The sequence below is a fragment of the Tyto alba genome, unplaced genomic scaffold, assembly GCF_018691265.1.
Source record: "Tyto alba isolate M040663 unplaced genomic scaffold, T.alba_DEE_v4.0 Super-Scaffold_20000042, whole genome shotgun sequence".
Taxonomy (NCBI): domain Eukaryota; kingdom Metazoa; phylum Chordata; class Aves; order Strigiformes; family Tytonidae; genus Tyto; species Tyto alba.
In genome coordinates, this window is record NW_024881293.1 from 5,842,193 (window position 1) to 5,868,610 (window position 26,418).

General features: G+C 45.3%; 2 protein-coding genes across 3 annotated transcripts in view; one reads left to right on the forward strand and one right to left on the reverse strand.

Moving 5' to 3' along the window:
- LOC104368318 (tyrosine-protein phosphatase non-receptor type 11) overlaps window positions 1-6,557 on the forward strand; it is a 56,203-nt gene extending 49,646 nt beyond the window's left edge. Inside the window, exons 11-17 of the mRNA XM_042794741.1 lie at window positions 599-730; window positions 996-1,150; window positions 1,534-1,601; window positions 2,490-2,641; window positions 2,849-2,949; window positions 4,581-4,700; window positions 5,144-6,557. Coding sequence (XP_042650675.1) covers window positions 599-730; window positions 996-1,150; window positions 1,534-1,601; window positions 2,490-2,641; window positions 2,849-2,949; window positions 4,581-4,665 — 693 coding nt within the window. The 3' untranslated portion in view covers window positions 4,666-4,700; window positions 5,144-6,557. The remainder of the gene's footprint in view (window positions 1-598; window positions 731-995; window positions 1,151-1,533; window positions 1,602-2,489; window positions 2,642-2,848; window positions 2,950-4,580; window positions 4,701-5,143) is intronic.
- RNF223 (ring finger protein 223) lies at window positions 6,057-12,759 on the reverse strand. 2 transcript variants are annotated; one of them, XM_033007628.2, is made up of 3 exons: window positions 12,543-12,759; window positions 9,969-10,100; window positions 6,057-9,628 (listed from the first exon to the last, which is right to left on the reverse strand). In XM_033007628.2, the coding sequence occupies exons 2-3, from the start codon at window positions 10,018-10,020 to the stop codon at window positions 8,781-8,783; spliced, it is 900 nt and encodes a 299-aa protein (XP_032863519.2). In that variant the 5' UTR covers window positions 10,021-10,100; window positions 12,543-12,759; the 3' UTR covers window positions 6,057-8,780. The 2 variants fall into 2 exon arrangements, with proteins under 2 accessions (XP_032863519.2, XP_032863520.2); XM_033007629.2 differs by lacking the exon at window positions 9,969-10,100 and having other exon boundaries at window positions 12,543-12,758.
- Window positions 12,760-26,418: the final 13,659 nt, after the last annotated feature.

A 26,418-nucleotide genomic window follows, 5' to 3' on the forward strand; every position in this document is an offset into this window, starting at 1 on the left:
ACTAAGAGTGGGTTGCTAGGGGCCAAGGAATATAGTGAAATTCCATGCAGAGCCATTTACCAGAAGGGCCTTCCCTAGTAAAGAGATTTGCTAATTGCTTGGCACTAGCAGTTTTACTTAGGAATGAGGGGGAGGCTGCACATGCAGGAGCCTAGCACAGAGATGAGATTAAGGTAGCTTCACTCACAGGCCTTCTTTTGTATTGGCAAAGTCACTGTAGCAGAGAGAAGATGGGCAGGAGGAGGGGTAAAGGCAGACTATGGGATGGCCGTTTGGCTCAGGAGTTAGGTAATGACCAGGCACACAGCTCAGATGCTGCGTGTCAAGACTATGCCTTTGGCAAAGCAAGGCCTACCTGAGGCTGGGGCTAGCTGAGGAGGGAGGTTCCCTGAGGGATCACGTCCTTCATGTAGGAATGGCCCTTTCCAGTACACCCCCAGTTGAAAGGAAATGCTCTGTGTGTATGGCTCTCCTTTAAACCTCTTCACTGGGGCTATACACCCTCTGAATGCAGCAGCACCCCCGAGCAAGGTGTTGAGGGGTTCATCCTCCAGCTCCCCGGTCTCGACTAATGAGCAGCTATCTGATGTTGCTGCAGAACAAATGCTTCCGCTACTGGCCAGACAAGAGTTGCACCAAGGAGTACGGGTGCATCTGTGTGCGAAACGTGAGCGAGCGGGAGGCCCAGGGCTACTATCTTCGGGAGCTGGAGATCTTGCGGACAGACAGGGTGAGTCCTCTGCTGCTGTCTGCCCAGGAACGGGCTGGTGCTGGAACCCCCAAGGAGGGAGCTGTGGCTTTTCTGTTTGGTTTTTTTTTGGTGTGGGTTTTTTTTTGTGTGTGTGTGTGTTTGTTTTTTTGTTTTTTTTTTTTTTATTGATACTTAAGTTCTGGGCCACTTTGCCTCAGCTTTGATAAAAAGAAAGGAAGGAGAAGCCTCCGCCTCCTAGTAGGAGGGGTTTTCTGACTAGGTAGTGGGTCTCTGCTCCCTGCAGGATGAGCGCCCGAGACTGGTGAAGCACTATCAGTATTTTAGCTGGCCAGACCACGGGGTTCCCAATGAACCAGGAGGGGTTCTGAGCTTTCTGGACCAAGTGAATCGGGCACAGCGAAGCATTCCAGACACGGGGCCGATCATAGTGCACTGCAGGTACGAACCAGTGGGCGTGGGTAATACAAATGTATTTCTTCTTCTTCGTTACACCTGCAGCTGGGTCATCACATGAGCTGGTGGTGGGCAACTGGGATATAAGTGTACCCGTGGGAAATACAGCCCTCCTCCAGAGCCTCACTGGTGAGAGTGCAGGGAAGAGCAGGCTTGGTCTGGAGTTGGTAGCTCTGATGCAGCCTGCTAGACTCTGATCTCCTCAGAGTCGGCATTTGGCTGGGTTTACCTTGTACCAGTCATGCCAGCTCTTCCCAGGGCAGACCAGGCATGCAGACGAGTGTGGGAGCTGAGCTGACTAACTCTGGGGAATGTTTCTTGCAATGATTTATTATGTGTTTTTTTTTTTTTTTTTCTTCTCTTTCCAGTGCTGGAATAGGACGAACAGGCACCATCATAGTGATAGATATTCTGGTAGATATTATTCACAGGCAAGGTATGTCTCCCTGTCTATCTCGTGGCTTTTGCTGTTTGCCTTGCTCTGACCAATTATTGGATAACCCTCCTCTTGTGCAAGCAGGGGGTACCTGATCTCCAGGCCAGGGGGTTTGACCTGTCAGGCCAACAGTGGGCATAGGCTCAGCCTGAATGCAGGGTGAGGAGGGCTTTTCTACTCTGCCCACTTCCCTGTTTCTCTGTGGGCCAACAAATGGAGCTCTGTCGTAATGAAACATGAACCCTCTCCAAACAGGAGCGCACAGGGCCAGCCCTCTAGTAAGGGAGATGCTTTCAGCAGCACAGCAGTCTTCTCCTTGGCATCAACAGGGCCACGATTTCAAGGTCTCCTGTCCAATTCTCTTTTATTGAGGGCAGAGAAGAGGGGAAACGGGTTCAGTAAGGGTGTAACTCCCATAGCCCTTTTAGAAACAAGTCCTCCAAACTCTTCTGTGCAGAAGGGCTGTCACCCTTACCTGAAACTCTAGAGCTGTTATAGAACTCCCCGTGGCATCTCTGGGTTAGGTCCAGGAGCCTCAAAGCTGGCTGACCCTCTTCAGCAGTGGTTGTATCTATTCTGTAAACCGTGCAAGGGTAGTAAGTCTGGATCTGTAGGAAGTCACCACAGAACAGACCTAATTTCCCTCCCCTCTCCTTGCTTGAAGCAAGTCAGTCCTGTCTCAGCCGTTCTCAGTCCAAGATGTTCTGTTGGGGATTAAAAAATAAACAAATCTCCTAGGCACAGAGATGCGCCAAATCCTTTCACAATATTCTGGGGCTTTTCTGACACTGTGCAGCAAGATGCAGAAAGCTTTCAAAGCTGTCTTAAGGAAATAATTTCTCAACTTAATTCCCACTCCCTAAACCTCACCTTCTCGCTCTTGAGCAGGTTTGGACTGTGACATTGACATCCCCAAAACGATTCAGATGGTCCGCAGGCAGCGTTCGGGCATGGTGCAGACAGAGGCTCAGTACAAATTTGTTTACATGGCTGTTCAGCAGTACATTGAGGCCGAGCAGAAGAGGTTGGAAGAAGAGCAGGTGAGACCCATTTGGCTTGGTTGGAAAAGTGGGAGCTTGGCCCACACCAGCCACTGCTCCCACCTTCTCGGTGGAGCTCAAATACTGCCCTGCACACATGGAAATAAACCTACCCCCATTGCTCCCCTGCTGCCATACAGGACCTTGTAAGGCTTTCTTCTGCATCTGCTTTGCTTGGGAATTTATTGTCTTTGCTTTCTCTTTCAGAGGAATAAAAGGAAAGAGCGAGACTACTTGAATATCGGCTACTCTCCTATGGAAAAAGGCAGAGCCAAAGGGCAGCCTCCTTCACCACGGACCCAGTCTGTGTAAGCTCAACATCTCTGCCAGGGCTAAGAACTTCTGCAACCGTAGAGAGAACAGCTTGAGCAAAGGCCCCAGTATTTATCCTTTGCCATCCTGCCTCTCCCATACCTGAAACCTTGACTGGTTGCTGACTATCGTATGGGAATGGCTAAAAATAAGCAGGTGATCCCACCACGCTGTCAGCTGGGGTGTTTAAGCAGCCCACCTTGCTTGTGCGCTACGCTTTTGGGAAGGAGAGGAGGGAAATGGCTCTCAGCCTTTAGCATCTAGTGCCCCATAGCCATGGCTCTGGAGAATCAGCTAGAGTGAAACTGTGCTACTGCAACTGAGGGACTTCTACAGCAAAATCTGAAGGAAGACGAGAAGAGAGCAGAGGGAGGTGGATTCACACCCATGTGGAAAGGCAGCATGTGCTAAGTAGCATGAGTTCCTTACATAAGCAGAGATAAAATACCCCAAATTATGTTTTTCCCTCTTGTCCCAAGTAATGGGATATCAGCTAGTGATGGACAGGGGGTTATAAGTTGAAGGTGAGTGGGTAGGGACATATGTCAGTTATATAATATCAGAGCTCTTGGGCACCTTGAATTGCAGGATCAATTTTTGAAAGAAGAGACGGCTAGGCAGAAGCAGAGGAGTGGGTGTTAAAGTGGAGGCAGAAATGCTGTTGCTGGGCTCACGCACAACGAAAAATCCAACTGAAGAGAGGAGGGCAAAAGGAGATGTCACACATTCTTCTCTGGGCGTTTGGCCACCGCCAGAGTGTTGGTGGCTCCTGCCTGCTGTGCCCAGGGCTGCCTCTGCGGGAGAAGCTGGAGCTGGGACCGGTGGCTGGGGTGCTCCGGGCTGGGGTGCAGAGCAGAGAGGGCAGGAGGAGGCAGGGAAGGGCACAGCACCCCAAAGGCAGGCGCAGGCAGAGCCGCTCTGGCCCTGCGGCACATCCATAACTGCAAAGACCTTGCTAACATGCAGTGCTGAAGGGAAATCTGGATCCTCCACTGGTATTATGGACCTTCCAGTTCCTGCTGGATCTGGCCAGTTGGGATCTTCCCCGTTGGACCCTGGAAATGTTTGTATCCTGTTTAAAATGCCTGACTTTGAAACAGCAGCTCTGAATAAAAGAGGGTGGGGAGGACTGTGTGGGACTGAGCTGAGCAAGGTGAGCTCTATGTGGCTGGTGCTGTCGGCTCCAGAGAGCTCCTGTGAGTTCAGCGTTGGGTGTCAAACCTGCTTTAGAGGAACTTGGATTTGGCTTTTGGAGCAGCCCTCTCCTTCCATTAGATTTTGGAAAATCCAAAGAATTTGGATATGTAGAGAAAGTAAGAGTAGGAAATACCAGGAACTGTATCCACTGATCCTGCAGAAACTTTGCATCTATGAAAGGCTGACATGGAGGAAGGTTTAAAGCTCCATCCTCAAGCTGTATTTGAACATAAGAGGGGGTGGCCCAGCCAAAGGGAAAGAAAACAGGGATTGAAAACAGCAGGTAACACGATGTTGTCCTATTTACAAGGCTGGGGGGGTGAAAAAGGGAGCTTGGCTGCGCCATTAGCCACTTCCCACTGGCCTCCTGCCTCTGGGAGAAAATCCAGAGTGGTGAGGCTGTTAGTAACAAGGCTTTGTTTCTTGACAGGGCTGATGATGAGTCAGCTTCCGTCTACGAGAACCTTAACATCAAAAGCCCAAAGGTTTCAGGGATGAGTAATACAGGGCGATAAAGGAGCCGGAGGTGAGCTGTATGGAGGCTGTACAGGTAGGAATGCTTCCCTTGAATAACTGAGAGTGCCACCACAGTCTGCTTGCATTGCGTTTGACCCAGCTCCTCCTCAGCTCAGCTTATTTAGATCTCTGCGGCTCTGCCGGCATCGGGGAAGGCAGCTGTGCTTCGATGAAATTTGGCAGCACCTAAAGATGCGGCTGTGGCCGGATGCTGATGGGAGAACGGGGGGAGATGGGGTAATGAGATCTCAGCACACATTTACAGCGTTTGCAGTGGTGGGGGGGTGGGGGTGGGGAGATCTACTTTTTGGACTGTTATGTCAGGAAGCCGTCAGACACGGAGAACAAGCCTGTGCTGTGTATGCAAACGAGTAGGAGACTTCACACGCCGGGAGTGTCTCAGCTCTGTGACCTTATCAATGCACTTTTCTCCCAGTTATAAACCATGCCACCCTTCTTCCTTCTGTTTGAATGCAGGATTTACAGTGTTTACGTCCACCCTTTCCAAGTTCTGCAATTGCGGACAATTTTTTTTGCCCGTCTTGCCTTCCCCAAGCACCTTGGATTCAGCGAGGAAGTAAGAAGTCTGACTGTAAGAAGCAAGCAGAGTCTGTGCCTAAGAACATGCCTTGACCTAACTTATTCATCAGAAGGATATTCTCCCCTGCATCAGTAGGTTGATATTTATGTGGAAGTGCCTCTGGACATTCATTAGGGCATCAAGGCTCAGTTTAATTTTTTTTTTTTAATTTAAGATGCTTATTTTTTACACACAAATTGTTAAAAGGAACGGAAATGACTATTTGCTTAAGAGCTTCCCAGGGTTGCCCACTTAGGGTATTAGTAAAATGTTAGTAGACTTTAATGTTTTCATTAAGTCAATCATTTCTAAGCTAGAAGTGGCTTTAGACTAAATCCTGGAGTAACTTCGCTGCCTGTGAGGGTGAGAAATAGCATGTGCTGCCTGGACCCAGGTATTTACACCTCTCTTGATTCTTTTTCTCACACTTACTTTTGGCTGTACCAGTTCTAGATTTCTATGCAGAGCACCCCGAGCAGTCCCTGCTGCTGTAGGGCAGCAGATGCCTGTGTGTGTGCCCGAGAGCTTGCTAGCTGCTCTGCGCCTGGGTTTCATAGCAGAATTGAGAGAAAGAGGTGAGCATCTCCACCTTTGACTGTGGGTCTGAATACTGAGCTAACTGATATCCCACCTAGCTGATGGGTGCTGAAGAGTAGGAAAGCAGCTTTGTGTGCTGTGCTTTTAGCCACCCCTAGTGAGTAACAGCTGAGGATACTAATCCTCAAAAGGGAACTTTTTGAGCTGGGCCCCTCTAAGCTTGATGCAGCTCTGCCGTTTCCTTGCTGCATGACCTCTCTTTTCCCCCCCACCCCCCCTTGCAACTTATATGACAAGGCAAGTTTTGTGTCTGCTGAGTAGGGGTGTTGTAGGAGTGTGTGTGACTTGACCAGTGCCATGAAGATGAACGTGTCACTGAGTAGAGTATTCCAGCTCTGTTGATAAGTCTTGACTTGTGACTGCCAGTGCTTCCTGCTGTTCCAGCCCTAAGGCCTGCAAACAGTCCTGCCAAAGAAACCCTTCCTGCAGGATTCTGTGGGGAGCCTTGGGTCCGAGTGCCACTGCCTGAACCTCCAGCGCATGTGTGGGGCTGATGTTGGAAGTCCTAAGTCTCTGGAACTGGTTGGACTTGATGCATGGTCGGGGTGTTTGTGCCTGGAGTGCCAGCTCCAAGTGTTGAGCAGAAGGGGTTGAACTAAAGCACAATGACATACCTTGGCTGTGTTTCCTGGCTGGTCTTTCTGGTCCCTTGGCACAGGGACAGGAGAACTGTTTATTTTTATTGCACTTTTAATAAATGTTGAATATTCTCAAGGCGCTTTTTTTTTTTTTTTTCCCCTTTCTAAGTAGTTTGCTTTTTGGGAAAGTGACTGACAGTGTGAATAATGAGGCATCCTGAATGTCTCCCATTGCCCAATTCTACAGTTCAGGGCCCAATTTTCACTTGCTTTGAACCTTCCTTTTGACTATGCGTGAGTGAGAGGTTCAGCTGCATGTTAGCTAAACCTTCAACCTTTGTTTCTATGTAAATGGTGAGAAGGGGAGGTGCAAAGGGACAGCCCCCACAAGGATGCTGCGACAGACCACTAGGAACACTTGGAACTGCGAGAACATCTCTGTGGCCCATTTGCCACCATAACAATAGATTTTATGAAGCTGAAGATGTTATATCTCTCTCCCCTGCCCTTAGGTCTCATCAGTGGGAGTTGAAGGGTAACAAAGATGTAATGACAGAGCACTTCATCTCTACTAAGTGTCTATTTGCTGGGCTTAGTCCCAAATGCACCTTGGGTAAAATGGAAGTGCCTTCTCTGCCTTAAGTCTTGCTGAGTCACTTTTTTCAAGAACACACTTAAATTGGTGCTCTGAAGATATCCTTTCATTGGCAAGCATGGGGAACGGACAGGATGATACAAGTGAGAATCCCTGTCAAGCCCAATGACTTTGGCAGAAGTTGTTACAGTGCCTGGAGTAGTTTCTGCAGATGTGGCTGGCACAGATAATACCAGCCCGCAGCTGAGCAACAAAGGTATTGCAGATACAGCACATGCAAGAGCTTTCCACAGAAGGTTTGCACAGCAACGGACTTGAGTTACTTCTGCCGTTGCTTCAGCTTTTTCTATTTCAAATTAGATTTTCTGAAAAGGGAGACTGGAACCATCTTTCATCCAGCTGGGAAGACGCAAAAGATGAGCAGTCTTTGGAGCTTGTCATTTTTCAGGTCAAATCGGGTAAACACAGAGGAAAGGGACACCTGGGACAACACCACCTAGATGATAGTAAGTATGAATTAAAGGGATAAAGCTGTCCATGAGTGCAGGATTGTTCAACACTGGGACAACTGGACCAGAGTACAGACGTGCCATGTGCTGTTTCGCTACCATGATCTAGGAATGCAGCTGGACTCAGGACTGCTAAGTGAACCTCTCCAACTGCAAATAAGAAGGGAAATGTGGAGTAACTGCTACAAATTGACACCTTGCATTGTATAAAACATAATTTAATACATACATGCATGGTACTTGCATACAATACAGTCTTACATCCATGTGTTTGAATAGAAAACATTTAATTATAAATCGCCTTAATCATGAAGACTTTTGTTAATCACTGTCAGAAGATCACTGCATTAAATAAAAATACAGTGTAAGCAACTGGCCTGTGTCTTAATACTGACACCTTTTAAGATTAGGAGGGTAAAACTGTCAAAAGATGGAACTTCTATCATTTTGTCAACAGTTTGCCTGTGAGAAGTATGAGTGAAGTTCACTGATAAAGTAACTTGCTGTGTCAGTGTGCCTAACAGAACTCGCCCCCTCTGTTCAAAATCACTGTCCAGGTAGGGATGGGTGATTTTTAAGCATCTTCTTAGGAAAGAATGAGTAGAATGGCTATTCTGTTCTGTTCAAAAGCTTATCAGGATGGTAATGCGACTCAAGGGTGGGTAGTAGTCATAGATCCGTGTTTTGTCAGCAGGAGGCAGCATTTACACCTCCAACATCGAGTAACGCAGCAGCAATGTTTCAAGTGTATGGAATAAGGCTAATTTTCATCTGCGTATACGACTTTGACATGTCTTTACCCTCCCGATCCCAGCTCCTCTCGGGAATAATCATGTAGAACCTTCAGGTTGCAAAAATAGCCCTTTATTCCCTAAGGGAGTTAGAGGAACTGTACCCACTGTCACCTGTTACCCAGCCAAGACAGCACACGGCCGTGTGCCGCTCGAGGCAACCAGTCCTAGAAAACCTGCCTGTTCCTTCCAAAGCTCCGGTTTCCACTGAGAGTTTGGCAGCGGGATGCTGAGGCAGCTGCTTGGAGCATTCCAGGGCCGGAGACAGCTTGGCAGGCAAAGTATTCCAGCAGAGCTGCTGGAGGTGGAGGCTTGTGGTCAAGGGCAGGCGCGGGAGCGTGGGGTCAAGGGCCTCTGGGTCTGCCATTAAACCGAGGAATGCCATCGGGGCAGCAGGCCCTGGTCCGGCCCCCCCGCCGTGCCGGGGGGTGTGGGGAGGGAGCCGCCAGCCTGGCGAGGGGCTGCTACTGGAAGGGGGGTTGTGTCACCGGTGCTGCCGGTGTGGTGAGTTTAGGGGGAAGATACTCCGGCCTGCTCATTGCAACAGTCCTCGTGAAGCAGCGGAGGTTCCCCGTCTTCAGGGCACACTGGACTGGCCACAGAATGATGCAGAAGAGGATGATGATCAGCGCGGAGAGGAGGACTATGCGTTTCCAGTCGTCGCACATGTCGCAGCGGGACAGCCTCCCAGCTAACCCCGCCGGGGGGGCCTCCGGGCTTTCTGGCTTGCTCATGGCGACGTCAATGGAGATACAGGAGTCTGGATTCTCTGGGTCATCAGATGCCTGACGGCAGCAGAGCTTGGTCCCGTCCATCCAGAGCACCTTCTCCTGCTGGAGTTCAGGAGGCAGCGTGGCGAGGAGCTCCTTACTGGTCTCAAGTGCTGGGGCACCTTCCAGAGGGATGCTGGTCAGCTGCCTGCAGAAGGGGCAGGGGAGCTGGTCCTCTGCTTGGTTTGGGGGCAGCCCCGTGCTCAGGCGGGCCACACACTCCAGGCAGAAAACGTGGGAGCACTGGAGCAGCTTGGGCGTCTTGAAGGTGTTGTCATAGGTGTTGAAGCAAATGGAACACTCAACGGGGGAGGTTGGCTTTGGAGATGTTGGGTTTGGAGAGCCTGGCTTGTCGGTTGGGGACCTCGCCTTCCTCTTGCCATCTCCTGGGGAGGTGACGACAATGGGGCTGATGGGGATGGGGATTTCACTTGGAGAGGCAGGGACAGGGCTGGTGGGAGATTCTGGCGTGTTGGAGTGCCACAGTTGCGTGAAGCACGACATGACGGTGCCCGGGGAAGTAAATAGAGCCCTGGGAGACTCTAGAAGAGAAGAAAATCACAGCCTTCATTTTAAACAATGTGAAGACATCCATCACCAGACCTATGTTTAACCCCTTAGAAGGAACAAAGAGCAAGTTCATGACTTCCACTGCATCCTGAGCCTGGAATAGATCCCTGCTAGAGGTGAGAATGACACAGGTAGCCTGTTGTAAGCTGCATACCAAAGGTGAAGTTAAACATCCTGCAAAGAAGCAAGCAACCAGCAGAGATCCACCGTCCAGCCAAAGCCTTTCCACCAGAACCACCATGGCATTATAGATGGGTGCAGTCTTTCCCCGTACATGCCTCCCTCTGGGCAGAACAAACAACAAAAACCTACCCCAGCTGGTGCTCCCCGACACCTGAGCAGGGAGGAGAGCAGAAGACTCCATGAGGTCAAGTAGGGACCTCGCTATGGCAGTCTATTAGTCTGGGAGGCACTCAGCTGTTATGCTGGCAGCATGAGCAAGGCCTAAGAGACAGATAACACTATTCAGTTGTGGAGGTAGCAGGGGGGGTGAGTCTCTTCTCTTTGGTGTGCTCAGACAGAGCTTTGTGCCTTGAATTGTGGCTCTGCACACGAGCGAGGCACCCGCCAGCGATGCCGCCTGGTTTTGTCTCTCCACAGTGGGATGTGAATTCCCTCGTGTCGTGGGAGGTGAGGGGAATGTTACCATCTTGCAAAGTTTGTTCCATCCTTGGCCGCGAGCAGCACAAGGAGCACCTCTGTCTTGTCACCATGACACAGCAAGAAAAGCAACGTTGGAGGAAATGGCCTTGGTGCCAGCGCAAGGGGAATTCTCCACTGTTTCCTTGTCGCCCTGGTTTCCCTAGGGAAACGCAGCTCTTCCCCGTCCTCAGCCCTGGAGGAGTGCCAGCACGGCCCAAACCTTGCTCCGCGCTGCCACGTGCTCTCTGCTTTGGTGTGGTGTGCAAGCAGCAGCCTGGAGTTGAACCGCTGATACGCCAGCTTTAGCAAATTGGTTTACAACTTACCCTAGCCTTTTCAGCAACCTAAGTATTACACTGAATTCGAGTCATCCTAGGCTGGACCTGCAGCTTTGTATACATTCCAATATTCAGACATACAACTTTTCAGCTACTGAGCACTTTTACCTTAAAGCAAGTGTTTAGCTGGAGGAAATTCCCAGCAAGGGCCCTGATGCTGTATGCCTGGGGAACATTTTTTTAGAATGTGTCACTGAACTAGCTAGGCTTGATTCTTTGTGTTGGGAGATTTACTGATGACAAGTCAGAAATGTTCAGATTGCTGCTGTAATTATAGGTCTTCAGTCAATCCAGCAATGGCTCACCAGCACAGGCTAGAGACTCCAGTCTTGGCATAAAAGGCTAATTTAAGATATCAGAAAGATGGAGTATTCCTCACATGGCAGAAAAAAAGTCTCCATTATTTAAGAACGAAGCATTCTCCCCTCTCATATCACAGCTATTATTGCCAGAGCTGAAACCAACTTTAAGAACCTTCCTTCTTTTTCTTCTCTTATTCTAAATGAATAAGTTTTTGTGAAGCCTTTTCTTAAGTTCAATTTTCAGCCACAGACTATCTGCACTTTTCAAAAAATTATAATTTTGTGGTTTTTTAATATGTTTTTTTCTGGCTTCGGATCACCATGCATGTTTTAGCACAATCTGGCAGATGCTGATGAATTACAAATCCAAGCACAAATTGGCACAGAGATGAGGGAAACCCCTGTTTGCTTTGTTTGTTTTGTTTTTTACTAAATTTTATGTTTTGCAGAACTCCATCCCATATACCCAGTTTTTTGCAATCCCTCATCTAGGAGTGTTTGTCAGAAATTACGAGCAGCAAAACCAGTGGCAGAAGATAACCCCAGAAAGAGAGTCTTTGCTTATGCAAACTGTAATTTCATAAACTATGTGAAAAAGCTGTTTTTCTGGGGTTTTTACTAGTTTGTAATACGACAGCTATCGCAACAGCAGTACCCTGATAGTAAACTTGAAGTTTACTCACAACAGTTGCTTTTAAATGAAGACACAAGTTTTTGCCCACATTTTCCCTTTGCTAAAGATGATTGTGACACTACAGGTGCTTGGTAGTTTTAATAAATTTAGAGTCTACTTATTTTTATTAACATCTTGGTGTTATGTGGCACCTTGATCAGACACGACACAGGTAGTTGACTTAAACTGGGGAGATATGAAGAATAGGGCACAGAGCCGAGGCAGGAGAAAGACAGTTTTAATTCATACTCTGCCGGGATGGACAGGTCAGCCTCTGCCTGCTTCTTGTGTCTTTTGGTGTGTTGCCACACTGCTGTTGCTCAGAAAGTTAAACTGGGTTTGGGCAGCAGCTAACGCAGGGACCGAGACTGCTCCTGGGTGCTCCTACTGAACTACTACATGAGAGCCCGTCACTAAAGCTGGAGAGCCCCAGGGAAGACATGCAGTGTGGGATCTGAATAGAATTCATTAGGGTTTGGGAGGTTGGTTTGTTTGTTTTTCTGTTGGGGATTTTTTTTTTGTGCTACACAATCACATTATTTACTTATTTATTTATTTTAATACAAGACAATATCTTCAGTTGTTCAGACCTCCATGGTCACACTGCATTTCCTCAGACCCTGCAGCTATTTACCCAGCTTTCCCAGCTATTTACCTGGGTTTTCCATAAACTTTGAAAACATCAGAAAAAACTAAGCCATTCAGGAAAGACACAATAACTAGTTTTAAATCTGAGTTTAAGTACTTTTTATGTCCCAACAAGTTCTAAAAAAGGTATTTCCACACCATAAAACCAGACAAAAGAGGCCACGCGGTTAAGATAGCGGCCAATGCTGTTCTGTAATACGATTCCCTAATGGTCTCTTTAACTCAGAGCAACCGAATACACAGCAAGTTAAGAGGTGTACAGCAGATTAAAGTCTATAAATACCTGTTCAGAGTGCTGTTTAGAAGGAGAAAAGCATGTTCTGGGCTCTTGATGTCTATCCCTGAAGAGTCTTCTCTCCAGAGGATAGTCTCAGGCTCAGGTCTTTTGTATTTATAAGTCGCCTTCTGGTATTCGAGCTCCCCGAGTTGTTTGCAAGCACGGAAGGTCTGGCAAGACAAGTAACCTCTAACAGCTCCCTGCGTACCAGTGGCCCTGCCGCTGTAATTCAAGTATCTTTTATACCTTCCTGTCCAGAGGTGACTTACCTGCTCCACCCGCCCTTCCCCATCACCACTGAATCACTCCGTTGGCTGCGAGCGCTCCCGCTCCGGCCGGTTTCTGTGACAAACTGGGCAGGCTGGAATGCTCCTGATAAGGGCCAGCTGCTGCGAGGATACCCTCCTGCCTCTGCCCCAGGGAAGCACTGTGAGAAATGTTTATTTCTTCATCTTCTCCGGAGTGGGGGAGGCTGCCTGCTTTCTGGTAAATTCTTGCAGTTCTTTGACTAGCTTTGAGGGTTTTTTAAATTTTACCCAGCATAATCGAGTCCAGTTTGTGCAGATGTAGTGGCCACGTTTTCACAGGGCAGCAAATCTTCTGAAAGAAAATTTTAGGACATCTGAAAATGGCAGTTATTGGTCTCTTGTTTCTTCATGAAGGACAAATAATTTGCAAGCACCTTAGATTAACAGCAGAAATAAGATTCTGAGAGTCAAATTTCTTGTGATTGGTTGAGAAAAAAATTGTTGCAATAGAAAAATCCAGAGTAAATTTGAAAGCTGTTTATAAATTAAATGAACCACTCTATACAATTATATGTCTGCTTCAAGCTCATGTACAATTGTTCAAAATAATACTGTATGGATTGTCACAGCGAAGGAATTTCATTCTTTGCAGCTTGAGGTAATAATTGACACAGAGAAATATTACTCGACCTGCAAACCTTTTGTGGTTCAAAGGACATCAGTCCAATACCCAGAAAAAAGAACCAACAAATTTACACTCCTGCAGATAAAGAAACAATTGGGTGGGGCAGGGGGAGGATGTAACAAACATTTGGATCTAGTTCTTATTTGTTGCAAATAGTACTTTTTATTCTGTTTCTCAAAAAAACAACACAAGATGGTCTGTAGATCTTTTCAGGATGGTAACAGGAAGTCCTTTTTTAAAAAATGGTTGAGAAATTTCACTCTAAAAATGGATGGAACCATATTCATCTCTTGGGACAGAGAAGTGTTTAAACCCCATAGACTTTAGTGGCAGTCAGATACAACTCGCTTTGGCTTCCACATTCCTCTGCTTCAGGTCACACTGTTCAGTTCTAGTGAGCTGAAATCCAAAATGAGGCTTTTTAGACTAAGAGAAGCATGTTGAAATTGCCAAAGTTTTAAATCAGTTTTAGGATTAAAGCTAAGGTTACCCAATCCTTCCACAGCTAGAAGGATCTGGTCTAGAGCACTGTTCCTCCAGTGGATTCAGGGTGGGCTCCGTGGGTGACTCTAGAAGACAAATACCTCCATGGAGAATGCAGGTTAAGCCTAAACTTTCCCAGATCTGCATCTCAGTGGTATAGCTTCCTCAGTGGAGGGTGCATATACCATAGGAATAACAACCCATACGCTAGACCGAGCACACAACACCACCCGCACGGTTTTCTCCCTCATCTATTTATGTTGCTGTTCAGGGATGAGTGAGGCCGGGAGCAAACGCTGTCTGCAGCTGACAAAGCAGGATGTTTGATGAATGGATGTAAATCAGATCGTTAAAGGTCTTGCTCACTTAGTCACTTGCATAAGTGCTTTGGTAAACTGGGTTCAAAATTAACAATGCTTCAGTAACGTATTGGCATATGTTGCATTCAGTAACACACCAAGGAACAGAAGTCCTTGGTTTGGGTCTAGCTGAGACCCTCTCAGTAGACAGTGGAGCAACACTAATTCACTTTTTGATCATGCTCTAAAGAAAGAGGCACATTTTAATCACGTTTTAAGCCATTTATCCACTGACAAGATCAGGCTTGCTGAACTGCAGTGTGAGCAGCCTACCACCCTTTGAGTTCCCGTGTTTCTGAGGCTGGTTTCAGCCTCATTGTGTCCACTTTGAGTCCAGCCCAGAAGCTGGGAGCCTGGGGCAAACTGGGCCACCTCACATGTGCCTGCACCCTCCTCCCTCTGCAAGGAAACGCCAGGTAGGCAAGGCACTGAGTGTGCCGAGAGCCAGCATCATCCTGGGATGACGATCAGATCAAGGGCTTGGCTTCCAAAAGTGAGTGGGAGGCTTGCTATTTTTATCTTCTGCTTGGAGGAATTGACTGAGCCGGTCAGGAGCTGCAGCTGGGCTTGGGTGGATCCCAGAGGATGGGGAGCAATCAGTTGTGGGAGCACATACTTTCCTGTTTGCACTTAAAGGAACAGCAGTACTAAGTAGAAACAGTTACTTTATTAATACTGTTATTTTCTTTGACTTGTATTACACATGCACTCCTCAGGTGCTTCTCAAAAGTATTCTCTCTGTGAAGATGTAGGGGTATGCAAACAGCAGTCTGAAAATACTTGTTCTAAATGGATTTTTGCTAAGCAATGCAGGCGTGAAGATGCTGTGACTGGAACACTGGGTTGAGATGTAGGAGATACATATCTCTCCTGTAAACACTGTGACCTTGGACAAAACACTTAATTTCCATGGATTTCTGTGTCTGGTTTCCTAAAGAAATAATTAAACAAATGAAAAAAAAAAATAAGAAAAGGAACTGTAAGATTTCCTTTTTGGTCATAGTCTTTGTCTGGATTATGTGTTCAGATGGGAACCTGTGATGGATGGGTGCTGCCTAGTACTCCAGCTGCCCACAGTGGCTCCAGCCAGAGACCTGATGTAGGATCCCACCTGCAGTGCATAACTGTCATTGAAACACTGAAGCTTTCAACTGTCAGACCCTTCCCGCAATCACCTCTCCCTATTTACCAGCATCAGTAACCAGTGCCACCTCACCCAGGACTGTGGGTGAAGTGATGAGATCTTCTAAAGGGTACGTATTCTTTTCAGGGGGGTTTAGGAAGGTTTGTAATGAGAAAGATTATTTCTAACAGCAACTGCTAACTGGTTGAAGACATGACCATTTAAAAACTTGTAAGCCAGGCTCCTTAGTGTGAAGAGAAGCAAAGTATACTGCAGAGTAATAAAAACAGACTGCTGATTATAGCTTTAGGCTGTTTCCTTGGCTTGTCTTCACTTCCACCACTCCCCAAGTATATAACTCTTTTCATTCTCTGTGTAGTTCATCTCAGTAGATAAACTTAAGCCACCAAATAAAGAAGGGTAGAAAGAAAAATCAAAATCAAAACCCACCAACCAACAAACAACAAGCTTCCTCTGATCTCTTTCTCCCTTCACCCAAGGCTAGCTTGTTTCTCACTGTTACATACCACTTAGCACATCTGGGGTGCTACCTTTTTGTTCATGTTTTAGGTATTGTTTACAGCTCTGATATATTGGGCTACAACCTAAGGCCATGTATAAATCCTGGAAGGGCTTTAAAAGGCCTTTTGTGCTGGGAGAAACCCAAGGGAAGAGTTGCAGCAGAAGCACAAAAGTGCCAAGAGCCAAGCTGCTTTGGACTCAGCCTTTTCAGGACAAAACTCCAAGGTATGTGGTGTTATTCCTGCTTACAACCGATGTGTTTATTAGGTTCATGGAGCCGCACCTTACTTTCAAGGGAAAAAATAAGGGTATGACTTAGGACAGATAAACTGGTTTTAACGGGGTGCAGACAAGCCTGTTTAAATCAAACCCCGTTGTGCAACATGGAACAGAAGTTTCTGCAGGGTTAAATGCTTACAGCAGGAGGATACTACTTAGACTGTGTTTTCTATTAGCTCACACGTTCACGTGCCTGCACCCAAGCTACTGAAAGCCAGTGAAAATATACACATGCACCCCCCCGGTCCCCCCAGGTTCTGTGACTTCTGGCACAGGCGCAGCACCATGTCCCAGCTCTCCACTTCACGCTGTTATCATCCGTTAATCAGATGCAGAAGAGGTGGTGAGACCCAATGCTGCCTGAGTTTTCCTGGCAAACAGTTCTTTAGCCTCGAGTTCGCACCACTTTTTGATCCTGCAGTGTTCCTCAGAGTCTGAAGGCCTGATGCTCTATGCAATTAATGCTCCAGGGTGGTAAACAGCACCATTAAGTGATGTTTCCCATGCTAACTCACGGAGCTCTTTCATTTGTCTGGCTTCACGTGCAGCTAGCTGCCTAACCAGGTGTTGGCTGTGGAGTTTTATCATTGTTGCAGTAGTTTGCACCTATGGCTAGACTGGGCTATTTAAATTCCAAAGTATGTATTATGTACTGTCAGGAAAGAGCCTTGGTGAGTCATCAGATAAGCTAGACAGGAACTTACTGTGGGATACTTTTAATATAATTATATTTTATCCTTCTCTAACTGTTTCTATCAGACGATCTCGAGACACTTCACAGACATAGTGAACTGAGCCTTCCAGTAACTGTTTATTGAGGACGTTACCTCATTTTACAGCTGGGGAAGTCTTGTGGTGCATGGGAAGCCCAGACAACACTGAGAAATGCTGCTCTGACCTCTGTGCAAGCAGCAGCACCTGGACAGGTTGTGCCCCTTAGCATGGCAGAGTGACTTGCCAGAGTGGAGGGATAAGAATTTAAACAGGCAGTGGAGTGGGAAACACCATCAGAGTTGTACATTACTGATAAATACCCACTAAGATAATTTGATACAGATTTAGAGGAAAAAACTGCTCCTGTTAGAGCCTCAGATTGTGTTCCTCGGGTGACTCCTGTCCTCTAAGTGATGCCCATCTTTACTGACTAGGCCAAGCCCAAGTTCTAAAACAATGTGCCTCTGTATTTTAATCTCATTCAAACATTGGATCCACCTGGCACCTAACTTTGCCCTGTTCTTCACTTCCTGTAGTTACCAGGGAAGCACCATGATTAGATAATCATTACAAGGTACAGATGCAACATAGCAATTTTCCTGATACTCATGTGACTATTACTCTTCAGCAGCTTGAGGCTGTGTGATTCAGCCACTCACGGCTAGATCCTCAAATAGCAAGAATAGCATCCATTCCCTGGACATAAGGTCAGGTCTTTTTTTCTAGCCCATTATTTCTGAAGGAGTAAGTGACTTGGATCAATGGCTAGAACTGTGGTCCATAAATCATTGGTGATCCATGATACTATGCCTAGGAGACTATTGGCTTTCCAAATGTCTATGCTGCTTCTGTAGTGGCTTTCAAGGAAAGTTTGGTATCAACAGTCATAAACAGTGGCTCAAAGGAAGAGTAAAACCCACCAGAATTAAAGTCCTTGGAACTATTCAGTGAGTGTGACAGGTCTTTCAGTTAAGATGATACCCACAATGTGACCTATAAAAGGAGTGGGCCTAGCTGAAGGTCATTAGATGTTCCCAAGAACTGCAGCACCAGCCCCTTTTGATGCTGTAAGTGGCTCAAGTGCAGCTGGAGTTGAGATGTGGTGCATGCAAAGTGCATGGGAACCAAAGTAATTACTCTCCTGAAACACAAAGGGGATGCTCTTCCCATGGACCAGTATGGTAGCCGTTGTTGTTGCCAGCCCTAGAATAGGTTATCCAGAGGCAGCTGCTGTCAGAGCATGTTGCTGGTGAGGGATGCTGTCAGCAGGACTAGAGGAGATGGCAACAGAAGCAAGGTGAAGGGCAGTGTTAACAAGCTCTCACCAACACGCTGCTAATTGCTCTCATGACTGTCCCACGGAGGTCGTGTTCCGGCAGCGTTACTCACTTCCCGGCCCGGTGTGGTGACATAATGAACTTGGGAAATGGCCTGTGATGTCAGAGCTGAGGAGTGAATGTCTGCAGGGACATCTTGCTTCTCCTCTTCGGTGACTTTTCCCTCCATCACAAGCCACCTGCCCTCTGCTGCCTAATTCCCCCTTCCACACATGAGCCGTGCTCTGGTAAACTTGCAACTACACGGCGGAATTGAGACCTCACCCCACAGTGGGGGTTGTTTTCACTCATCAGAGCACTCCCAGGCAGGAAAAAGGTGTTGGGATGCTAATGCATCTGACCAGGGATGTTTTTGGGTACACCAGACCTGAATTCCAGTGTGTGGCTCCCCATTAGGTCACTACAAAAAGGATCTGGTGGTGGCGGTGAGGGACAGGGTTCTCTGTGGTGTCTGTGCTAAGTGCTCACACCCTGAGAGCTCTCTGCTAATACTGACCTTTGCAGGTTACAAATAGCACATTCTTAGTCGATCTCCTCCCTGCAGGAGTCCACTAACTTGAGGAGGATGAGATGATCAATACACCTTCTCAGCAATCTCCTCACCCCCAAGGATGAACCAGCAGCCTTCCTTCTCTTATCCCCACGGCTGTAATCCCACAGTCCCTATGTATGGCCTGAGAAATCAGTAAAGACACTTTTCCATAAAGCTTGGCAAAGCAGGAATGGTGGACATGGTAACCTCTGCCACCTCCAGCTGCCAGGGGACACACATCACACCTTGGGCTCAGAGGCACCGTATTTCTCCTGTGCTGAGCAAGCACAGGACTCCACCTACTGTCTCCTTCCCTTTCCCATCCCAGAAGCTTAATTATCCCTGAGCCGTATCATAGTCCTAAAACTCTGCAGTGGGTAAATGCTGTTTATCTTTTTATTTTTTTCTCTCTTTTTTTCTTTTTTTTTTCCCTTTTCTTTCTATAAAGCCCCAGAGAGAAATTGTTCTTTCTTTGCCCTCTACCTACCCAACATAGAAATGACGGATGTGATGAATAAATTTAGGAGATCCCATCACAGCTGTCCTTTTTAAACTCTGATCATGTTATATCCCTATTTTGTATATGGTGTCTATATTTGCTTTGCATTCCTCGAGTTTCTGAAGTACTGATAGAGTTGATCTTCTCCAGACGGTGGTTAAATGCTTTTTCAAGTGTGACACTTCAGCTATGGCCAGTGCATAATAGGTTTAGTTCTTATAATTATATCAGCAGTTGGATATTCATTTGTGTTACTGACATATACAGTTAATCATTCAACTGCTTAAGGGAATATAGGATAATATCCCAGATGTGAGGCTGGCTACAAGTACAGAAAGAAAAATATCTTAGTGAGTTGTCCATGCTGAAAGAGCAATTTATACTTCGGTCCTAAAGAATGTGGTGGGACAAGAACATAAAACATATCCTCATATGAATCTGTAAATACATTAGTAGATGCAGAGATGTAAACTGAGTTCCAGTAAGATAAAGCAAAGTGAAAAGCAGTGTTGGCACAAGGGTAAAATGTCCTTCTAGTGCATCAGATAATTTATCACCATTACCCTTATATGGAGATATAAAAAGAACATAAGGATGTTCTTTGTGCTTTCATAAAAGTTTAATTTATAACTCCATCCCTGGGTCTGGTTCTGTCCCCAAACACTTTCTGACATATGGATCTGAGCTGGAGAGACACTCTCATGCTCGGCATTCCAGCAAGAGACATCATTTCAGTTAATGATTCAAAGGGAAAAAGCAATCATGACTGATGTCCTTTTAATATATTTCTACTATTTTCCATATACATATTTATTATGCTATTTTAGCAAAGTGGGACACTGGAGCCCTTGGCAGCTCTCGCCTCAGGCTCCAAGTCACTTGGCGTTCGCTCTGGGGACTGGTAGAGTCACGAAAGCTGGTGTTTCGTAAGTGTGTGACTAGAGAGAACAGAACCAGGGGATAACTCACCAGATCCTCAGCAGATACAAGCGGGCGTTACACTGGGCCGCTCTGGAGTTGCCCAGGATGCTCACAGTCGCTGAGGTTCAGAGGAGTTTGCAGACTCAGCCCGAGTGTCTCCTGGGGCAGCTCTCCTGCCTCGGGAGCGCACACACGTGCACGCACGCAGCTGCCCGGGTGAACGCTGCTCTCATTCGGGTTACCTCATCCTGCCATCGTCTTTATACGCCGCACGCTCCAGATTATATGCCCTGCCTCCTTTGCTCAGCACTTCGCCCAGCACCGAGCCCTGGCGCCTTTCAGTTCTAGCATGAAAATATTCCAGTGTAATTACTGGACGGGCACTCTGTCCAGACACAGGCTGTCTGTCCCAGCATAGCAGAAGTAAGAGCCAGGAAGCGGGTTGTGGGATTTGGCCTTCTGCAAGGAATGGAAAGGCAGAATCCCTTATGCATGTGATAAAGCACAGAGGAACATTACAGTATTCGTATTCACAGCGCAAACCATTTTCCATCTGTTAATACAGCTATTAACTCTAGTTTACATATAAAATGCAAATGTTTGTGGGTTTGTTTTTTTTTTTTTTTTTTTTACACTAACTTCTTTCAAGCCTAATCCTATGCTAAACAACAAGTATTTACAGTGAGGTCAATGGAAAATGAGGATGCTCAGCAGCTTTTGGGAACAGACTTTTGACTCTCATAAATTCAGCATTGCGCCCTGCCACTCATTCTGAGGAAAAAACTAAACTCCAGTAGAAGAATGGAATCTTAAAGTTGAAATATAATTGTTGCATATTCTTCATAGATGTCCTTCATCTAGTTAGCAGGGTGAAAGATTAAGTTCTAAATCGTGGATCTGAGGTAGATATACATGCCTCAAGACACTACAACAGCTGCATGCCTTCGAGATTCCTCCTACCGCTACTCCGTCTCTGTGAAATACATCAGTGAAGATATTTACGCTCTCTCGCTTAGTTGTGGACCCTGTGTGAAAGGGAACTACCAGAACAGATACGCTGCCTGAACTCACAGCAGGGAAGGACTGTCCTCCAGCCTTCCCACAATTTGTTTGTGTTGCAGGAGTCCCACCCCTGGGAGGTCAACACCTGGATTTTTAGTCCTCAAGTAAATAGTTCTCACTGACCAGAACATGAAGTAAGAGAAGAGCTCCTCTAGAGGGACTTTGATGTATTTTTAATGTACCTAATGCAGACAGTGAGTGTTTTAGCAATGGATATGATATTTACAGCTAAACTAATTGTGTACCAATTTGCTTTTCCTAAGTGCAATCTTAAAGGTTAGTACAATCAACACAGAATAAATAATTAATTTTCTCTAATCCTTCTTGCCATTCTTGCTAATGATCAATATTTATGACATAAAATGATTTTTTTGAAGAGCAGCAAGCTTTGCAGGGTCTCCTGAGTGCCTTTCTTTTCCACATCTCGTTCTTCCTGACCTGCCAACAGCCTAAGTTAGGCTTAACACAGTTGTCACTAGGGAAATAAATATTGGCTATGATGAGGCGTCAGGAGGGGACAGATCTCTGTGTTATAAAAGGGCCTTTGATCAAAACTGACATCAGGGAGACAGAGATGAGGAAAAAACCTAGGAAGGTCTCAGTGAACTGTGACAATGGTGACAAAAAACAGAGAAGAAAACAAATAAGCATATGTCAACTGCTTAGCAGATTTGTGAGATGCACTACAGATTCTTCGGTTCTGTATTTCTTCAGATCTGTGTCATAATAAATGTGTCTCAGTCCTCCATGCTATGCGTAAAACAATTCTTGAAAGTGTGGCTCCAGCGCTAAAGGGCTTGCTTCAGTACTGGTCCAGTAATGGACATACTGGCCAGGCTAATTGACTGCTTTATTAGGAGTGTTTGGTCCATACAGATAAGGAGACACAAAAATTTAGAAACCTTAATAATCAGTTGCTTTTCTTTTTCTTCCCTGACCTGAAAATGATTGGGATAATAATCAATGGCAACTTTCCGAGTTGCAATTTAGCTTAAACTGATATTTCAAATTAATACCCAAATGCAAACGGGTACCTCAATGACTATTCCTATTATATCAACTTCATTGCACTCTCTTTACAGAAGGAAAGTTAAATACTGACAGGTGGGGCATCTCTGAAGGGAAGTGGGAATCTTGGGGCTTCAGTTTCTCAAACATAAGGAAGATTTATCTTTCCATTTCTTGCTTTTTTGCTATTTTCTATAATCAAGAATTCTACAACAAAATATACGGTAACAATTTTTGGCTACATACCTTTTATTTTGTGCATCATTCATATTTATTTTAAATGTTCTTGATATAGTTCAAATGATATACAGCTGCCTTCCTCACCCAACAATACCTACTCCTTTCACGTTGCAAATGTAGTGCAAGCACAATGCTGAGTTGATGGGAGAATTATAGTCCTGGAAACAGACTGAGATGTCATAAAAATAAGATCTTGTTGCCTGATCAGTAGGATGGATGGTGCTGCTCTGCTTACAAACTGAGTCACTTTAGAAAAAGATAGATGAAGCATTTACAGAAGAGACATGTCATCTCCATGGTTTTCCTTTAAGCTAAGGAACATCCTACTTAGTCTTATTATTAGTAACAAAGAGAGAGTACAGTAGTTTTTATTTTTGTAACCGTGGTGCTCACAGGTGGTGAGCTATCAGACCCACAGAAAGCCTTGGCTTCTCCCTGTAGTATTTACAATGAAAGAGAAAGGAAAAGAAAAGCTGTTCAATGCGTAAGCTGAGAGCTCCAACACGACAGGCTCCAAACATGTTTTGTTTAGGAAATTCCTTTTTGTACAGAGCGCTTCGATTCAGAGATTTTGATCCTATACTCACCTCCACAAAACACCCACCCCCGGGAAACAAAATTACAACTGAATTCATTCTGCTTTTTTGTTTATAACAAGATGTGGCCGGTTGTAAGAGCTCTTTAAACCTACTCTGTCGGCTACGCGCTGAGGCAGCTTAAACTACTACTGTCCTAAAGATGTCATTCTGAGTGTGGTAGCCTCCAGCAAGCAGGACATCACCGGTGTCATATTCTAGTATTGTAGAATAGGGATTTTACAGCTGTGAGTGGGTGTCTGGAAAATTGCTGGTTCCTCTGCTCACGTCCTGTGTGCAAGGATGCACGGTGCATGATTACATGCTGGCTTTCCAGCCCTGGAGAAACACCCACTGCCCCCAGGTGATGGGGCAGGAATACCATGGTAGGAAAGGAGAAGCAGACTGGTTTAGGGATTTGGATTCCCCATTCTGGTGACGGCTGCATGGGTGCACCGTGTAGGATGGGAACATGCAGCCTGCAGAAACCCCAGAAGGTGCCAGTGCCCGCCAGAGCCCGTGGAGCCCCTGCGGAGCCGTGGCCTTGGCACAGAAGAGCTCGGCAGAGCCCTGGTTAGAATGTGCTTTCCCCAGCACTCAGCCCATCCTCAGTTCTTGACACAAAATGATAAAAGTTACATCAGGGTGAACACTGGGTTTCATCCTCTAAAGGGTTAAACACACATTTTCATAAACTGGCAGATGAATTCCTTAATTTTTTTATTGCATTTTACTGATTTGCCATATTCTTATTTATGCTTTTCCCTGGGTCTAGTTGTTTACTTTTCCTTGTAGAATCTTTATCAACATTCAGATACTCATAGAACATTTTTTTTTTTGGTTATTTTATTTATTAGTTTGTATTCACTGTAAATAAAGTTGTATTTAAATACTGCTGCACATGGAGATGACATGCTGCTTCTGGACCCAGAAAACTGGAGTTATAGAATGAGATATTTAATAGCTGTCAAATAAAAGAGAAAGGAAAAGATAAATCATTGTATATTTTGCTTAATATAAGGCAAACTTGGGGTTAAAGGAATTCCAGATGAGAAATCTGATTAGCGAATTCCTGCAAGTGTGCCCATTGAATAGCTGTTAATTTGGTAAGACTGGAGTATAAATAGGAAAGCCCAGTGCAAGAAAGGTTTTTTCTTCTTTCTTTCTGTTTTTTACTTTCATAAGCTGAAGACAGGATAGTGCTAATCAAGTGCTGGAAGATTAACCTGAAGAAAGTGAGTTGTAATTGTAATTTTGATGTCTGTTAATGTCTTACCTGTCAGGCTGTGAACTGCAGGATGGAAGCTGATCGTAAATTCTATTTTATGGAAGCTCTATCACTCAGCAAAGTCTATGGAAGATAGCACAAGGCTGTCATGACCGACTCTTCAAAGAGAATTTCCTTTCTAGTATGTCTATTGAGTAGCTAAACCTAGCAAACAGGTTATTTTCTATAAGCCTCTCTTGCCATAAGCTGAACTAATTTAAATCAAAATATAAGTTTTAAAGCTAGCAATGGATTTCTCCTGTTTGTCAAGACAACAGCTTAAAGGTGAATTTGTGGGAGAGTCTGGGAATGCAAAAGTGAGATTTTGTAGGAAGAAGTAATAACTTTTTCTAGACAAATTCTGTTAAGCTTTCAGTGTGAGAATAGCTGAAATAAAATTGCCCTGAGCTTTAATGGAGAGATCCAGAGATATGGATCTGAGGCTGGGTGTCATATGCTGCTGTTCTCAAAAACTATAGAAATTACTTACTTTCATAAAAGCAGTAAAAAAAAAAAAAAGATGCCAGACTCCTTCCTCTTTCTGCAGCTACATGCATGCCTTTTGAAGTATGTTGTGGGTTTCCTGGATATGAGAAAGACATTTACAAAGCATCAACTGCTTGCTCAGGAATGGAAAATGTAAACCCCCAGGGACAGCTTAATAAATGTCAGAAACCTCATACTCCTGTAAGTAGGAGAGCCATCAAATTACCCAGTTTCAGTGGCTTCGACAGAAGTCTCCTGGCAGGAAATCCTGTTGCGCAAATCTGCTTCCTTGTTGCTTCCTGTGCTGTAATTTTTTTTCAGAAACAATCCATCTCTTTGATGCTGTGAAGGACTGAGGGAACTGAGTTTTTGCTGTATCTTGATTTTTTTTTTTTTTTTTGCCTGGCTTTTCTCTCCGGTCCTTTTGAGAAATTCTAAAGCCAAGCTTGTTCTCTCCAAGATGCTCTAACGCTCTGTCTGCTCACTCTGGAAAATTTGTAAGTATTGAATTGTGAGCTGATTTTTCTGTGACTCAGCAATTGAGTCTTCTGTGAACAGAGCACAGACGTGAAAGAGGCACCGATAAAGGAGGAATACACTGAATTGTGACAATGCCAAAGGCAGTGAGAAAATGCAGGTGCTCACATCAGTCCAGATAAAGAAGTTTTTCAGGGGAGTAGAGCAGATTTTTCCTTGCAGCTTTTGAGGTTGTGCTGCCACTCTGATAATTGATCAGATGTGCCTTGGGATGCCTGAGACTCCTTTCTTTGGTGCAGAAAGAAAGATGAGTTATTTTTGTATATGTGACCATATATTTCACATATTGAAAGGACTGTCATCTTTTTTGTTGTTACATATACACATATGTAAAGATATATTTAAAAACCAATATATATGTATATCTTATATATATATGTATAAAAAAAATACAAGTTGTTATCTACTGAATCATTGATCTAACTACTGGGAAGATAAAATTACACATGTGGTAGATGTATGTCCACCTTGTTTAACAGTTGTATTGTCCAATAGCCCAAATGGCCTCACAGCCCAAACTCCCTGCAGAGCTGTGAGTGGTGGCACGCTGTGGGCACTGGTTGTATTTAACAGCACTTCTGGATGCTTTAGATTCAAATGCAAGTGTTGACCTGTTGTGAATGCATCATGGAATGTCAAAGAGCTACATAGTTTGTAAAATAAAAGCAGATGACCAGTTTATCCTGTTACACAGAGCGTGGAAGATGGCTGGACCACATGGAAAGAGAGAGAGAAATAAATGCAACATTCTTGTAACAGACTTAAACAAGTAAAAAAGAGGCTCTTAGCTGCAGGGCTACTTTTCTTGTGGAAACTTTCATGTGTGTCTAGGTCTCTAAATGCTTTAGGAATGGTCATGAAATAAGAGTAATCTCCCTGGCTTTCTAAAGGCTCATCCGTAATATTGCATTGATAATGGCTAGTGAAACTGTAAAGGCAGGTCTTCCATCTTAAGACCACAGCTTATCTTTTAAAAAAGTACTACTCCACAAAGCAGATCTCCAG